The sequence below is a fragment of the Leuresthes tenuis genome, unplaced genomic scaffold (genome assembly GCF_036924035.1).
Source record: "Leuresthes tenuis unplaced genomic scaffold, fLeuTen1.0.hap1 SCAF_13, whole genome shotgun sequence".
Taxonomy (NCBI): Eukaryota; Metazoa; Chordata; class Actinopteri; order Atheriniformes; family Atherinopsidae; genus Leuresthes; species Leuresthes tenuis.
The window spans coordinates 8,137,972-8,154,526 of record NW_027325367.1 but is presented as its reverse complement, the minus strand read 5'-3'; the positions used below and the strand labels follow the sequence as shown (position 1 = coordinate 8,154,526).

At 38.4% G+C, this 16,555-nt stretch overlaps 1 protein-coding gene across 3 annotated transcripts in view; it reads right to left on the bottom strand.

Moving 5' to 3' along the window:
* Nucleotides 1-11,782: 11,782 nt before the first annotated feature.
* The window catches only part of slc24a4b (solute carrier family 24 member 4b), a 35,972-nt gene continuing 31,199 nt past the window's right edge, over nt 11,783-16,555 (bottom strand). For all 3 annotated transcript variants that reach the window (XM_072362630.1, XM_072362628.1, XM_072362629.1), the window contains 4 exons: nt 16,335-16,449; nt 15,485-15,597; nt 15,266-15,331; nt 11,783-14,984 (listed from right to left, as the gene is read on the bottom strand). In XM_072362630.1, the coding sequence (XP_072218731.1) occupies nt 14,835-14,984; nt 15,266-15,331; nt 15,485-15,597; nt 16,335-16,449 (444 nt within the window). In that variant the 3' untranslated portion in view covers nt 11,783-14,834. The remainder of the gene's footprint in view (nt 14,985-15,265; nt 15,332-15,484; nt 15,598-16,334; nt 16,450-16,555) is intronic.

Here is a 16,555-nt window from a genome sequence, read left to right as displayed (position 1 = left end):
TTGGAGGCCAATGATGTTTTAATAAAAGTATAAACAAAAGAAAATTATTTACAGAGTGGTTTCTTTTTCTAATACAGCAGAACTGTAAACTGTATAATTTTGATGGGGAGCTAAGCTAACAGCGACTCAGAAGGAGGCCACAAAAAATTTAATTTAAAATGTAAATCAGAGTGGATAACAGTATAGTGAGAAAGTAAACAACTGTCTAATGCCAAAGTGACAAGGTGTAGAATTCATGTAGTGTTCACTTCAAACAATATAGAATATTTTTGTTTTAGAAGGCAATAATTCCCCCTTTCTATCCGTTTTCTGAGTCTGACTCTGAACTTAGCTCTACCTTCAACAGTTTACCTTTGAGTAGTAAGTTAAATCTCTCACCAACCTAACAGCATTACAGCTGTTACATTACTGTTGTTTTGCAAGAAAGTGTCTAGCTAGTGCATGAATATTTAGACAGAGCAACCTTTTCCAGGCATCTTGTCACTTATTCTTTCGATCCCAAGGGCGACTACATTTGGAAATGCAAGCAACCAATTCATGTTTATAGTGATATAAAATGTATTAACCTTTTCTCAGTCATCCCTTTTCCTTCCACTTCTCATTATCACCTTCCCGCTTGCCTTGCCGTTCCATTAACAGTAATCTTGGATGTTCTGTCTCTGTATCAAATATAACTTTTGACAGGGAATGAATGGCCTTTGTTCATCTACAGAGGACCATACTAACAGACCTCAGTGGACCTCCGTGTTGTCACAGGTCAATCACATGAGGAAAGTCATTTTATCAGGAATCTAAAAGTTGCCTGCTGTTCTCAGTTGAAAGACACCCTCAGACTCAGAATGGCTGTATTCAGTTCACAATAACTGTCCACAAAAAAGCATGTTACGGAAAATATGACATTTCCTTTCTAATTACATTAGCATAATTTAAGTTGGGTTTTTTTTGCTCATACATAATTCTTGAATTAGTGCTTATAGAGCTGCCTTTTGATATCCTGGAGTAACCAGGGTGACGGAAATAAATAAATAAAAATCACAATTTTTATTTAAACTAGTAGCAATTAAAGTTGCCTAAAGTTTCTTATTTTGCAAGGAGGCTGGACTTGCAAGGCTGCACAGTGGTGTGGTGGTTAGCACCATCGCCTCACAGCAAGGGGGTTCCAGGGTCAACTCACAGCTGGGGCCTTTCTGTGTGGAGTTTGTATGTTCTCCACGTGTATACATGGGTTGTCTTTGGATACTCCGGCTTCCTCCCACCATCCAAAAACATGCATGTTAGGTTAATTGTTGTCTCTAAAAATTGTCCTGTGAGTTTGTGTGTGGTTGTTTGTCTCTGTGTGGCCCTGTGGTGGACTGGCAACCTGTCAAGAGCATACCCCGCCTCTCACCTGATGACTGCTGGGATAGCCCCCCCCCCCGTGACCCAACCAATGGATTAAGCAGGTATAGTTGGATGGATGGATGGATGGATGGATGGACGTGCAAGATCACAACCACAGGAGCCATCTTACAAGGCTCTAAAATATCAATTTGCAACAAATACACATAAGAATAGACCAGTCAGCATTCTTTACTGGCAACTATGGCAAGCTTTAGATGGCCAAGCATTGTTGTATGATTGGATCTTTTTCTTGTGATAGACTGATGCTTCTTTCAATCACCTGCCAAGCATTTCCTGAAGGTTTGGCTTAAATCAAACAGTTTTAAAAGAAAACCGCCTAAATGGTTTGTTACACAGAAACAACTGAGAAGTTTTCTGTCAGGTAGCATGTCAGGTAGGTTGGTTGCTGATGAAATAACACCAACTAGAAACATAGACTACTAGTTTTCCTGCTGCTTTGTGTGGAGCTAAGCAAAGGCAATCATTCCAACATGTATATTTAGTTAAGCTTAATCTGCAAACTATTTCACATTGTCCTAAATTTGCTTGCTTACTGACAAAAAGGTTTTTTCTGTAAAATACATAACAAACTGTTTCACAACTTTAAGAAAATAAAAATGCAGACAGAAATGCTAATTAATTTCACACACCGCCACAATATCTGTTGCTTTAACTCATCAAACAGCCAGTCTTGTAACTGAGCAAGCAGAACCAGTTTGAGGCTTCTTCCATCTGTGTGGTCCTTTTTTCCTTGGAATATCATGGAATATCCTCTATAGAAACATATTGATTGTTCAAACTGGTGGGGTATCAAATATTTCTGAGGCATGGAGCACATCCAGTTAGTTCTGCTTGTCTGTTTTCAGTTCAGCTCCAAATGAACTCCAAAAACGAAATATTGTAAACGTTGACATAGTGTAGTATTTCTGTTTGGGTACATTGTGCAGGGTAAATCAGAATGCTGAATATTTTACCATATTCATAATGGTAAAAAGAAGATTATTTCTATGACTTTTATATTCCACTTTACTTATTCATCTGTTGCCATTACTGGAGAAGCCAACAACTGAAGAGAATAATATAGAGATTTCAGGATAATTTGGGTTTATTATAAGTCAATTTTATTGTTTTGACCATGATTTATGACTGCACTGATCATATTAGCCTTACCAAGTTCATTCCTGTGATAAGGGAACAAGAGGAAATCTTTATTAAAATAAAAAGCATGTGGTCGGACAATAAATCAGGTTGTAAACAAACCCCAGGACAGCTAGACTTTGGAGAAAGCTTTCACACCATGAGTGAAAGTCTGTTCAGGGCAATGCAATTATCTCCAACAGTCCAACATATTTTCAGGCAGTTATATTTATTTCTCACTGAACTTTGAACTTAAACTTGCCCCCCCACACAACTTGCTTCCAAATGGACTTGGCACTGATGGCAAAGTAAAATCCGCAACAGTTTTATCTCGGAGGAAGAGTTAATTTTGTGCATCTCAGACTTTATATCTTAACTCTAGTCCTACTGGAACTTTAGAAAAACCTCAGTCACAAAGGATTTTAATGATAAAATGTTGAAAAAAATGTTCCATTCTACGTCAGTTGAACTGCATGTTCAGAGGGAAATTAGTGTTATCATTCCATTGTAGTGAACCTCTACCACATTTTACAGATCTCAACTTACTTTACTTGATATATTGCTCTGAATCAGTACCTCTGCGGTGATGGATCATTGTCGCATCATGACATGATATGCTGTCGGACACCTGGGTGCAATTAGAGTCTGTTTTCTCAGTGTGCATAAATGCACATATTATATCACACTGTTTACTAACCACCATCTGTCATCCAGAGGAAGACATAACTCTTCTCAAATAAACAATCCTTCAAAATCTTGTCACCTCACACACTTAACTGTCATGGCCAGGTCTCCATAATATCCTTGTTAGCAGGGAAAGTAGTTAATCTGAATTAGACACCATTCAAGATAAACAAGCCGATAAAAAAATCTAATTACACACCTCATGCACCATAGAATGATTTGTTATCATAGATATGCTATAACTCTGAGTGTTGAAAGGACACCAATTTTATTTTCTAATCCCAAGCAGAAGCACTATGAGGCGACAAAATGTCTGAGAATTTGGTGCCTATGTTAGCAGATGATGGCCTAGTTGGCTCTCGGCTGCAGCTGAACTCACATTATTAAATCTCTTTTATGCTGTCTGAGCAGAAGTCTCAGCAAAATGCTTCCTTAAAAGAACAGAAGAGAGAAGCAAGTCCCACATTAAATTAATAATGGCCTGCGCAATAAGAATATGAGCTTCAGAACCAGTTCTGGTTCTGATGAGAAACTTTATGTGCGTGACTCAAACTGAATCTTTGCTGTGTTCTTGATCACGACTCATTGTTAGGCTTCCAGCATACGCCACTAAAGTTTGAATAAATCTTGTCATCACAAGTGGCTGAAGTAAATGGCAAATTTGGGAATAGAATAAATTACCTGTGGCTGTTTCTGCTGTGGCTCACCTTTCTGAGACCCACAGCGCGAGGGACTCATCCATAAATCAACAGAGCTGCGCATCAGGAATGTAATTGTGTTCTTCCATATGTAATAACTCAGTAAAAGCACTTTCTCTGTCTGCATGTGATTTATTGTATCCATGACTTCCTGAAGCACTTAGTCTCAGCAAAACTTAAATCAGAACCAATAAGATGAAGGTGGCATTTAAAGCATTACAGACTCTTGACCAACTTTACATGTGCTGAGTTGCAGGATTTGTCCGCTCACTTTCACGCTTTTTAAGGAGTGTCTTTTTTTCTCATGTCATAATGACTTTGGTGGCTACACAATTCTTCAGCTGCACAGCTTGCAGCATTCAGATTATCTATGCAGTGAGCTATATGGAAATCACTCGCTGACTACATTATACAAGTGCAGTATATTTATTGTCTCCTAAATAAAAAAGAAAAATGCCCTTCATTCCAGCTGAAAAAAAGTGCTAAAACTTAGTCAGGCAAAACAGATTTTGGCGTGTGACATTTCTTCAGCAGTCAACAGTCAACTGTTCCCATCCCAATGTACCCTCAAAAATCTTACTCTTAACTGTAGATCAAAATCACATTTAGTGCACACCTATAATATTCTTGGAGCAACATTCATACATCTTTTTAAAGCTAAACAGAGCCAAGTCTGTAACAGAGAGTTTTCAACTTGTGCATAATTCCCTGATAGATAACTAACTGTGGGCTGCACGGTGACATGGTGGTTAGTTCTGTCACCTCACAGCATGAGGTGACAAAAAGGTTCATGCGGTTAACTGTGCAAACTCAACAGGGCATCAAACATGTATGCAAGTTTATAAAAAACGTTTATAGCCTGTCACTGCTTGTGGTCAAAATACAGCTGGAGCCTTATTTGGACTGAAGAGTCTGTGCAGACTCTTGAAAATAGTATTTACAAGTAAAGTGCATACAGCTTCACAGGTCAAACTGATTTGCTTATGCGCACACAATGTGTGTGTTACCGTAAGGCCGGATTTGCACTTATGCATTTCAGGCGTCAACAATCTTGCTTCTCATTCACTATGAACGGTGTGACGTCTTGCTTTGCCAAACTGAACTCTGGATCAGTTGCTTTGTTCTGCTAGCATTGCATGGGAAGGCGAGAACAGTTAAGACATGTCAGCATAGATACAAGTCAATCAAATCAACTGACCAATCATGTGTCTGATCTTGTGACTGATAGTTGCTACTTTTACAAGCATCTGGTCTACACAACCTTGAGCAATGTAATGGCATACATGTGAATCTTCCTAAGACCGTAATAAAGTATTTACTTTCACACATTAACTTTTTCAGTCAGACAAGAAACTGCAAAGTGTATCTGTGTTTCTAACGCAAAAACACTTTGGTTTTGCCTGCCTATCACCTACATGCCCATTCTGTCAGAATAAGAACTGAATTGTGTCAACTGCAGTGGGGGTGCATAAGTTTAGTTTATAGATTGCCCAGAAAGTTATATATCAATACATAGTGTATGGTGTAACTCTTCAGGAGGCAAGTGCAGAAGAACTGAGAGCATTTTTCAGTAATCTGTGTGCTAGATAGATAGCAAAATCTCTAGCAAACCAAGTGAGCTGATGTTTTTTCACATTGTTTGCACCGTGAGATTATAAGTAGGAACTTTCAGAGTTACAATAATGGCATTTTCTTTCAAAGCATTTAATAACTTTCTTTGCTAATGTTTCAACTTGAATTTGTATATAAACTTTCTGCCAAACACACTTCCATATATAGTATGTAGGAGGGAAAGTGGGGTTGGGTGTGCAGAGTTAATTACCATGGACTATTAGCATATTGATACAGAACCTAATTACAGAAGCTATTTCTCAACCACCGTAGCTAAATTTAGATGTCATCATCATAACATCATAACATCATTTACACACTGTTCATATTTTCCTCACAGTAATAAAACCATTGATACTCAACAGTATAACTGACACAAAGAGGGATCTGAGCTTTAGATGCTCACCTTATGAAAATGCTCCTGTCTACCCACAGTTCCAGTAGGAAACATGTAGCTACTGACTTGTGCTGTGTTCAGTGTCATCACAGAACAATTAGTGTTTTGTGTAATATTTGCAGAGGTGCCAATTTCAAAAGTAGGATCTAAAGGGGATCTGAAATCATTGTTGGGACAGAAGGACAACTTTAAGCAGCCTTCTCAAGAACATAATTTTATTGAAAAGCTTTGTCTTTCCTTTATAAAGTGACCAACATCGGTAGTGACACCATATTCTATCATGTGTTTTACAGCAATGTGATATATATAATATAGCCTCTTTGAAACAACACAATAAGAAAGCATAAGGCTAAGTATCAAATGTGCTTTTTTTAATTTAATTGCATAGTTTCACTATTGCAAATCCACCTCAAAGCTTAGTGTAAATGCAGTCAAACTCTCTGCAACGGAAGTGTCTTTTCCTTTGTAATTCCCACTTCCATCTATCTTTGACATCTTGAAATTGTCCATTATGGTAGAGAAAAAGTGTTTGGGGAAAAGCTTTGGAGTAAACTCTACACATTTAATTTCTCTGTATCCATTAGTTATGAGCACACTGAGAGTTACTCTAACATATACAACAATACAATTATTTTCATATTGCTGCATAGAAACTAACAATATGTTACTAATAAAAACTTAAAATGACAAACTTGAATCAACCATTATTTGCACATAACCTTCTTCAGTATAAGATTTATTGCTGGTCAGTTGAATAATTTTAGTTAGACGTACCAAAAATAAACATGCAACTGAAGTTAGACTAGAATAATCAATTAATGTATTTGCTAATCTAAAAACAAAATATCCTTGGTCTGGATGTTATAAACAAGACTTGTAAACTCCCAGGGTATCCCTAACACTTGCATTGCTCTTGGCGCCTTTAAATGAATAAGAATTTGAATAAGAAATTGATATGAAGATGGCTTTTGTCAGTAAGTAATTCCAGAATAGCTATCAGTGCTATTGCCAATTACAGTTTTGCCTTTTCTCAAATTATATAAAGTCTTCAGCCCCACTGAGATATTATATTCTATACTGGACCAGTCTAGGTATATGTTCCTGGTTCAGCATGAGAGCAATAAGTAGTTAAATGTACTGTGTTGTAATCGGGATGCTTTGCAGCTGGTATTTGCAAGCTAGCTGGTGTTTGCAACTGTAGCAACCATAAAGTCAGAAATTTTCCTCTGGCGTCGATGGAGGCCAAAACAAAGTTAAAAAGAGAAGGAAAATTTGACATTTGTAAAGTGGCCTGAAAACACCTCTCTAAATGAATACCTATATTGTGCAAAGGCTGCTCAGCATGTTTCCCATATTGTTTTTTACATGCCGATTATGTCAGTGGGAAACAGATATACGATAAATACAGATCCAAAATATTCAAATGCCTCCAGGAAAATTAATGTTGAGAAATAGAAAGAAACTGTTTTCTTAGTGCCGAAACAAATTAAAATCATTTGGACTCACAGTACTGAAAGGAACACTGTTTTATTGTTTAAACATTTACCAAATTTAACAAGCATAATCCTCCAGTATACCATTCAGATACAATGAATTATGACTGTGTGTTTTACTGCAAATGGAGATGTATCCAGGTCAGGTTTACTGCAGTAATTTGAAATTAGTTTAGACTCTAAGGGTGAATCTTTGGACTTTTTCCAAGACTAATGCGTTCTTGTAATAATGGATGTGTATGAAAAAGCCTAACCAACAAAGTGTTCTATGGCACACTACACACTGTAGAATCTGAGATTAGATATGTTTAATAGTCCCAAGGGAACCCTGTCATGGACACAGAGTATGTGCTGTTAAAAATACAAATAACATAACCTTGACAAAAGTGGCTTGATGCTTGACTCGCCAGTAGTTGATTGTTTCAGATGGTGTTATCAGAACTATCAGTCTTCATTGCACTCTGCTATATTCACCAGGGATGACTATTTAATATTCATACAAACATTGATAAGAAGGTATTGTGTTGCCTTCATAAGCTGTGCAGTATGTGCAGGATGGATTAATCACTGAGCCACAATGCACTGGGAGAATCAATCGTGGGAGCTGTCATAAACAGATAAGAATAAATGAAAGCTGAGCGAGCATTGTAATAAAAGGTCCCGGTGTTATATGTGAGAATGGCCTTCTGAGTTGGTTGCTTGATTTCTCTGCTGCTTCAGAGGTGGCTTCATTAGTAAAATGGTTGCTAAAAAAAGACCCAAAAGGCCAGTGTCTGCGGGTTACAGCTCTGATAATGTCACTGTCCTCATTGTTATTTGGTTTATTTTAATTTCATGTAGTTAGAAAGCTTGCAGATGATTAAAATACCAGGAAAAGGTTGTATTGAATTTTATAATACCACTTAAGGGAAAGAAAGACGGGCAAGTCAAGGTTTTCTAAGAGAGTGCCTTGGAGACAATGCAATGAAAACCAACAGAACAGACCAATATGAGTAAATGTTGGGAGTGTAATTGAAATACTGGCTTTAAAGTCAAAACTAAGATTGCTTTACCCTGACAATATTTATGCTTCATTTTTAAAAAGCTTAAAATCAATGGGTATCCTGAAATATGTAAAACTCCCCCAAAACTTTATTTCTCAGCCTCTGGGGAAATTGAAAACATGAAATAATGGAAGTTTGGGAGGTTAAACATTTGTGTTTTATAATAAATTAGAGACTGTCCTCCTCCCTAAAATGAGCCCATGTGGCATTTGTTAATGCGGAGATATATTTATTTTAGCTCTAACTTTGATCTTTTTCTTACCCTAACATAGTAATGTTATTGCCTGAACCCAAGCAGTAAATGTCTTAGTAAAATGTTGTTGTGCGATTGACGGAACAAATGTTGGTCTCAATCTGACATCACAGAGGCTCATGGTTGAAAGTGCAGCACTTAACAGCTCCATCTAACCCCTCCTTCTTCCGGCATATTAGGCGAAATATTTGAGAATGGCATCTTCTCAGAAGAGGAAACACTTATACAAGTTGTATTTCCTTTCTGTCACTTGTAGTGACAGTACTTTACAGGATGCCATTAGGAGCAGTATTGAGTAGTATGAACAATGTGATCGTTTCAGTTCGAAGACTGTGATTTTGGCTTTGCAACAGCATGTTTGAGTTGTTTTTTTCCTACAATTTGAATACGCAATGCTCACATCACACTTGAACAAAAAAAGCAAATGTATGTTGTATCGGGTCTAATTAAGTTAGAACAACCCATAAAAGTACCTATAGATGGTCTATAACCCCTGGAAAGTCTTACTTTTGCTAGCACCAGTGCTTCTAACTCTTTGTTGCAGTGATGTGCAGAGAACTAAGTCCTTTTAGAGTAACATCAACTTTACAAATAGGAGCCAGTCAAGTAGGAAGCTGCTACAACAAAATATCATGAGTAGAGATGGTTATGAGGATAATTTTTCATTTTGGCTGAAGTTCCCCACCTGCGCATCACACACTAACCCTCTTGCAATTTCTATAAATGCCATCTGCTCTGCACACTTGTTTGTTCTTGTTTTCAGTTTCTCATCCTCCTCTTTTTTTCTTCTGCTCCTCTTCTAGTCTGTCCCCTCTGTCTTCGGTGGAAGTTTATCATAACTACTTCCCCACACAGCAGCAGTTATCTTCCAATCTCCTCATCATCATACATACATAATTTCACAAACAGTATAGGTGATCTCATTGGTTTTATCTCGTGCAGAAGATATTAACCTGTTCCCACCCGGGAAAAAAGAAAGGTTTTTCTTTTCTGATAGGAGATGTTGCTGTGAATTTTTAGGAAAAGATTGTCATTTTATTTTATATATCTATCTCTCCATCTATTTACATTTTGTAATTTCATAAACATAAATTTTCTGTCATACTGAAATCTGAAAAATTATGCCTCAAATCCTGTCAAAATAAATATCCCTAGGTAGCAGAGAAAGTTGTTGATGATAGCCTAATTTGGATCAATTAACTTAAACTGAAACTAATACTAAAAGTTAATTAATTAACAACAGAGAAGTCCAAAGTAGTTGAGAACTGATGGGTGACTCACAACACTTGATGCTCAGTGACCGCAGCAAGCAGCAGCAACCCAGTTTGCTCACCATCCATCACTGCTGCACAGCAATTTACCCAAACAACAAAGTCTTGTCAAAAATACTGGCAAGGCACAAACACGGAAAAAAAATGTCCCCAAACTATCTAACTGTGGAGGCGGTGGGTGAACAGATAAACAACTTTTCAAAGCAGAATTATGCTACTGTATATGTCAAGGCTAGGGTGCGTGGGCCGTGGGTCTCTAAATGTGGCACAACAAATGGAGGAGGTAAGCCTGCATTCACTTGAGGCACAGAGTAGCCACCCAAACGGGCTTGTTAGGGGGCAGAAAGGGAACTCATCAGTGTACAAGATCACGGCTGACAGAGAAGCTTGTTAACTGCAATACGATGACCAAGAGGGTGGCTCATTAGGATGAAGCACCAGTACCCTGCATGGGCCGTGCCAGTCTTACCAGATGGTTGCCTGTCAGGCTGATGCAGGACATAGATATTCATCGTTAACTAATTATGTGCAGTATTTTTTTTTTGCATGGAAACATAGAGAAAGCATTCATTCTTGCATAGTTACACTAAGTTCCAATTTGTTATTTGAAACTCTATATCACAGAGTGGCAGAGTGTTCTCTCTTGGGTAAAGGAGCTCCACTCTCAGTTCACCCTTGGCTGTAACAAAGTTTTTTGATGAAACAGACACATTTATCCTGAGGCAACATTGCCCCCTACTGGTTGTACAAACAAGAAACCCAGATTGATTGAGTCAAAACAGTTAAAAATGAATTTTTACATCACTCAGCTCCCTTAAAAGACTCTAGTCATGATGCCAGCTGTCACTATAAATAACAAATTGTTTTCAATCACACTGTCTTTATAAGTGCTGTGCTCTCCAGCTTGATTATCAGACAAGTTTCCAGTGAGGACCGATACATCATTACTCATTCACTCAAGGTGAACTACATGCTGTTGCAGCTAAATCTAAATCACAACTAGGATTCATTCATTTAGATATTCAGCGCAGGGATACTTCAACTAAAGAGCCGGTGATTTATTTGCCACCTCACAGCATATCCAAAAATTAAAGGTATTGTTGCATGGGATTACCTCAAGCACTGACTGAATGCAAACCTATGCACCACTGATGTGATTGTAAGGTGCTGGCACATAATTAGAAATTTGTAGTGAAGAGAAGCATGGCCAGTAGAATGAAAAAAAAACATTCAAGCCAGACACATTAAACCTCTCTTTTTCAGAGGGTAGATAAACTTTTCCTGAAAACGGTTTTGATCACTCCTGGTGCAACATTGAGGCCATAAGGACTACATCAAACTCATTAACTTCACCTTGAGGGTTATTCAACCACGAATGATTCATTACATATCTTAAACTGCTTACATCAAAATTCTGATTTATCTAGCTTTAGGTTTAAAGGAAAACCTTTGAGTCAGCAAGTCTGAAGTTGTCCTCCCGTGTTGTCCCTTTTGGCTAATTAAATCTTGAATTAATTAATTAGAATGAACTACAGGGGAAATATGCATAGATGGGAGCAGTACAGCATTTGAATCAACAGTCTGTTATTTCAGGAATTAAATTACCAGAACCCAGCACTTCTCACAGCCAATCATAAAATCATCGTAAAATAAAGTTTTATTTGGATGCCATTTATCCAATAAATAGAACTTGTTTTAAGCACTGCAATGACTGATTATTGCCGATGTATAAATAGAGAATTGCCCTTTAGACTTTTCAGCTGTGAAGAGCTGGAAAAAAAAAAAAGTTTGCACAAATAGGATTTGACACATATATAGGAGTCTTTTTTGCCATTTAATGTTTTTTTCTTCACATTATTGCTTTACAGTAAAATGCATTGGTTGGATATGTCCAGTATAGCAAGACAATACATTCATATAAGTTATACAGATGTCCTCAGTAATGTTTTATAATAACTAACTTTACATTAAATATATTTTTAATCATTATTCTTGACAAACAACTCCCACATCACATTGAGCTCACAGTGCATCAGGTCGCATTCAATCAATACATACCAGTCCTCGTGTTAAATTGCAATTTCTAATGTGTGTCTTTAAGTGTGTGTGCGCATATTTTATTTTATTTTTTTCCTTCTTCTTACAAGATGTCCATACAATCTGAATTTATGCAGAGCTACAACAAGTATGACGTCTGAGTTTTTGTTCGTTTTCTTCCATTTGAAAGAAAACAAAACAAACACTTGAAACAAAGATGCAAACCAGACATCTGATGAGGACATGCGTCAAAACTAAGACAAAGAAGAGCAGTGTTTATACCTCTGCTGTGCTCAAACCTGCCAAATGACTACACAGAGTAGCAACAAAATAACTTGACACTGCATATCCCGAATCAAATTAAGTACATTACTGAAAAACAAAAACAAAATAAGTTTTGTACATCTAGTGAATTTACTGAGGAGGTTTGGAGGAGTCTTTAGGCCCTGTGTTGTCACCTCCATTCAATAGACAGCCATTTAAACCCAGGTAGAGCAGTAGCCTGAGGAGGGGAGGGGGGTGTCCAACAATTTCTAATTCCTTAGTCCGTTTTCACCCAGATCTTTCGTACGATGGTAAGAGTCCCAAGGGAAGCTGAGAAAGATAATCCATTCATCCATCCAGTTTTCCCTCTGCTGCTTCAGCCAGGGTTGGCGAAGAGTTAATGCCCTTGTGCAAGAGTGGAGAAAGTTAAAAAAAAAAATAAAATAAAAAAATGTATGGTTGTGGGAGAAGGTCACACTTCCCACAAAGTTACGGCTCCAGACATGTCCATTCTTTCCTTGCCAGTTCCTTTGGCTGTCGCACATTTGTGAGCTCACACATTAAAGTACTACTAGACAAACCGACATCACAGCTCCACGGGATGCCCCATCTTTATATGGCAACCTTGCAGGGGCCTTTGTCACATAAATTCTTTACATTTAGATTGCATATACAAGTACCCTCTGCCAATGAAGTGACAGAGGAATATTTTCAACACTTAAAACACTCCCGACACACACACACACACACTTTAGTTTAGTCTCTGCACCTCACTTTTGACTCCTCAGAGATTTTTGCATGATGACAAAAAGTCTGGATTGCAGTGCTTTAGCTGCCGATTTTTGTAAAGTGGGCCAGGCTGTATCTGGCCCAGAAACCTTCAGCCTTTCACTGTGCTGTGGAGGAGCTGTGTTCAATGTCCCAGCAAGTACTGCAGACAAAGACAGGTGTGCTCACGTTGTTGATGAGGTTCCAGTCCGTTTGAGAATCCGGAGGCCAGTGTGAGAAAAACTCAGGCCCAAACTGAGCATACACATGCACACAATGTTCTTTCACCCACATACAGTCACACAGACATATACTGAAAGTACACACGCACAGAAGGAAGCACTAGTTGATTCAGAATGAGAGGACGGCTGTTAAAGTGCAATATCTACATGTAACTCAAAAATCAAAAGACCATCACCATCTCCACCTCCTGGAGTTGTCCACCTCTGAATTTCCCTGATAACCGACAGTTGTGGTTGTCACCTCTGCACTGGTAGAGGGGTTAAAGTAGCCCCTGCTGGCCAGACAGTGTTACAGCAAACCGTGTTGAGAACCATCTGGTTTCTTTGCGTTTGCTAAACAACTACCCTCTCATTGCTGCCGTCTTAAAATGGGAACAAGTCATCCGATGATAAAGATTAGATGCAGCCAATAGATGTGGAGACAGTTTTTTTCTTTCAGAATGTGTGCTGAGGGAAAGTGGAACAATCCATTGTTGAATGAAAATCATGCTGGAGTGAAGTCTTCTCCACCTCCAGCCACATATCCCTCTGAGAGGTTAAAAATCTCACAACACAAAAAGAAAAGCATTTCCATGTGCAATTTTTTTTTCCAGTGAAAGCCAAGCAATGTCTTATATTTGCAACAATCTCTTCTCCATATTTCAAACTAGACAAAACCTTCTTTTGAAAAAATAAATACAAAAAAAAGTGTTTACAAATTTACATTGTGCACTAGTGTGGATGCATAACACCCTCACAGTCAGCTGATCTGGGCTGTCATACATCTTTACATAAAGTGTCCTGACAAAAGGTCTCTAGGAAAACAAAGCAGATTTTAATCAAGCAGATGAGGGTTAGTATCACACAGGGTGAGTGAAGTGAAGCACTAACAGTATCTGCTCCCTGATGCCAAAGGCCATGCCAGGGGAGTCAGGTTCAAGCTGAAGGAGGGGAGCTGCCAAGGACAAAACCTTCCTTCAGGAGTTTCTTAGGACACAGGAGTAACTTGGTAAATCTTTTAGGAATGACTTGAAGGAGAGTTGTCCCTACAGTATGAGAAGGTTTGATTAGAGTCAAGGTCTCTGGTCAGATTTTTTTTCCTCTTGACTCATTGATTTGGTTTGTTGAGAGGCTTTTGACATGGTGTGTGAAAATCTACTATGTGAACAGGGAAAACACACCAACAATCAACAGGGGCACTTACGATTCTTGAGGTCCCCGACATCTAAAAAGGCATGCTGGATGGGTAGAAAGTTAGCAGGCGCACAGAGAAAACACTGAAGAAACTTTACTGCCTCTTTCTTTACTGAAGAAACAGGCAATGCCTGAAATAATGGGCTCACAGGACTGACACTGTGTGACAGTGATAATTTGGAGACTTAATAGAGTCCGCTCTTACTATGCGCTGCCTTGTGAGGAAATTAGATCAATATTTGGAACTAGCGGACTTCAAAAGAAAGAGTGCAAGCAAGGAGAAAAACAGTCAGCACATAGGTCCAATATTATTGAAGGGAAAGAAAAACTCAGGGTGCTATGGGAGCATTGAGGTTTTGGTATTTGAGGCATGCTGCTGTGCTCTACTCCTCCATGCACATGGGCAGGTTGACAAAAGTGAAGACATTGTATTCTATCATGATGGAGAAGCAGAGGAAAACTGCATAAAGGACAAGGACATAGACGCCCAGCTTGAAATCCAGCCGCCACTTGTTCAGGTGGATTCCCAGCACCTGCAGACACGCACAAAGCCACACATGAAATCACTAGTCCTGTGCATACAATTAGATATCATAATCAAAGCGTCCACTTTACAATACAGTTTTGACAGTGAAAGAACCCCTAGCAGAATGTGAAAACTGATAGGTCAAGAGGGATTACAATCAGTTCATGTCAAAATAGTGTAGATCTTCACATTAGAACAAGCCTAGTCCACACTACAGCATTAAACTTGATATTCCTGAGAGCGGTCAGCATGTTATACCACTTCAGCATAATCATAAAGTATGCTTACTGTGAGTGCCACGGAGCCCAGCAGAAGCACTACTGAGTACACCAGGCCCCGACTGTTGATCATCACCTGAAACACAAAAACGTGAGATCAGCAACTATGCTGCGGCTCCTCAATGTCATTCATTACTAAAGACGAGGCATGGATGAAAATTGGTCATTTTCATGCACTCAGACTCTATACAGAAACAATGAGGTCTGAGCTCTTGTAAAGTAAACTTACCTCTGATCCATAGCTGACACACATGGTCTGTATTGCCCAGGGAACGCCAAGTCCCACAAGAATATCAAACACATTACTGCCGATAGTATTAGACACTGCCATGTCCCCTAAACCTGAAATAAAAGATGCAATATCCCAGCTTAGATAACTTTGATATTAAGTTTTCAACAAGTATATTGTTCTGAGCCTTCTGATATCAATGATGACCTGATTCACTTGGGAGGGCAGTGACGCAGCCCTGTACTGTAACTGTATGTTCCACTCCAGAGTAGAACATATGAACTGCTTTAACAGTTTGTTTCTGTGCAACAGGGGACATACGTGTTTATTGTCTGCTGCACAACTTTGCATTTCTGAATTAGCATCTACGTTGATGTTTTACATCTGTATGTTTAAACTCTTATAGCCAATGTTGAGTACATCAAAATGGATTACAATGTACATTTTTACACATTTCCTTATTATTCCATACAACTGACAAAAGCTGATTTCAGAAATTTCACCTCAAACTATAAAAAAAAGTACTTATTTTAAACTTTGAGTGTACATATATTGTACAAACTGAATGTTCTGGTACTTGTGATATACATGTGCTTCACATAGCCACAACTTCTAACATCTAGTATTCTGCTTAATCAAATCCACAAAATTAGAATGTAAAATGTTCAGAAAAATCAATGTCCATTATTCTGAGCATCAGTGATTTGAAGCATCTTAGCCAAACCCAAAAGATACAAAGACTATACCCAACAACTCCACAAGAGGTACAGTAAAGAGGTATTCAGTGTCATATCTGCAGCCCTCAGAGCAGTTTCTATAATCAAATTCAATACAAAAAAAAGGGGTATACCTTGCCGAGCGACAATGAGACTAGCTATGCAGTCTGGAACACTTGTGCCTGCCGCCAGGAATGTGATGCCCATGATGACATCTGGGATTCCCAAAGTGTATCCAATTATAGTTACCTAAAGATATACAGGATATGAGTCAGGACTTGGCTGCACAGTTTCTCATCACATATCTTATTTAAATTATCCCTCGATTAAAACTATTTTGCACATGACATGGAAT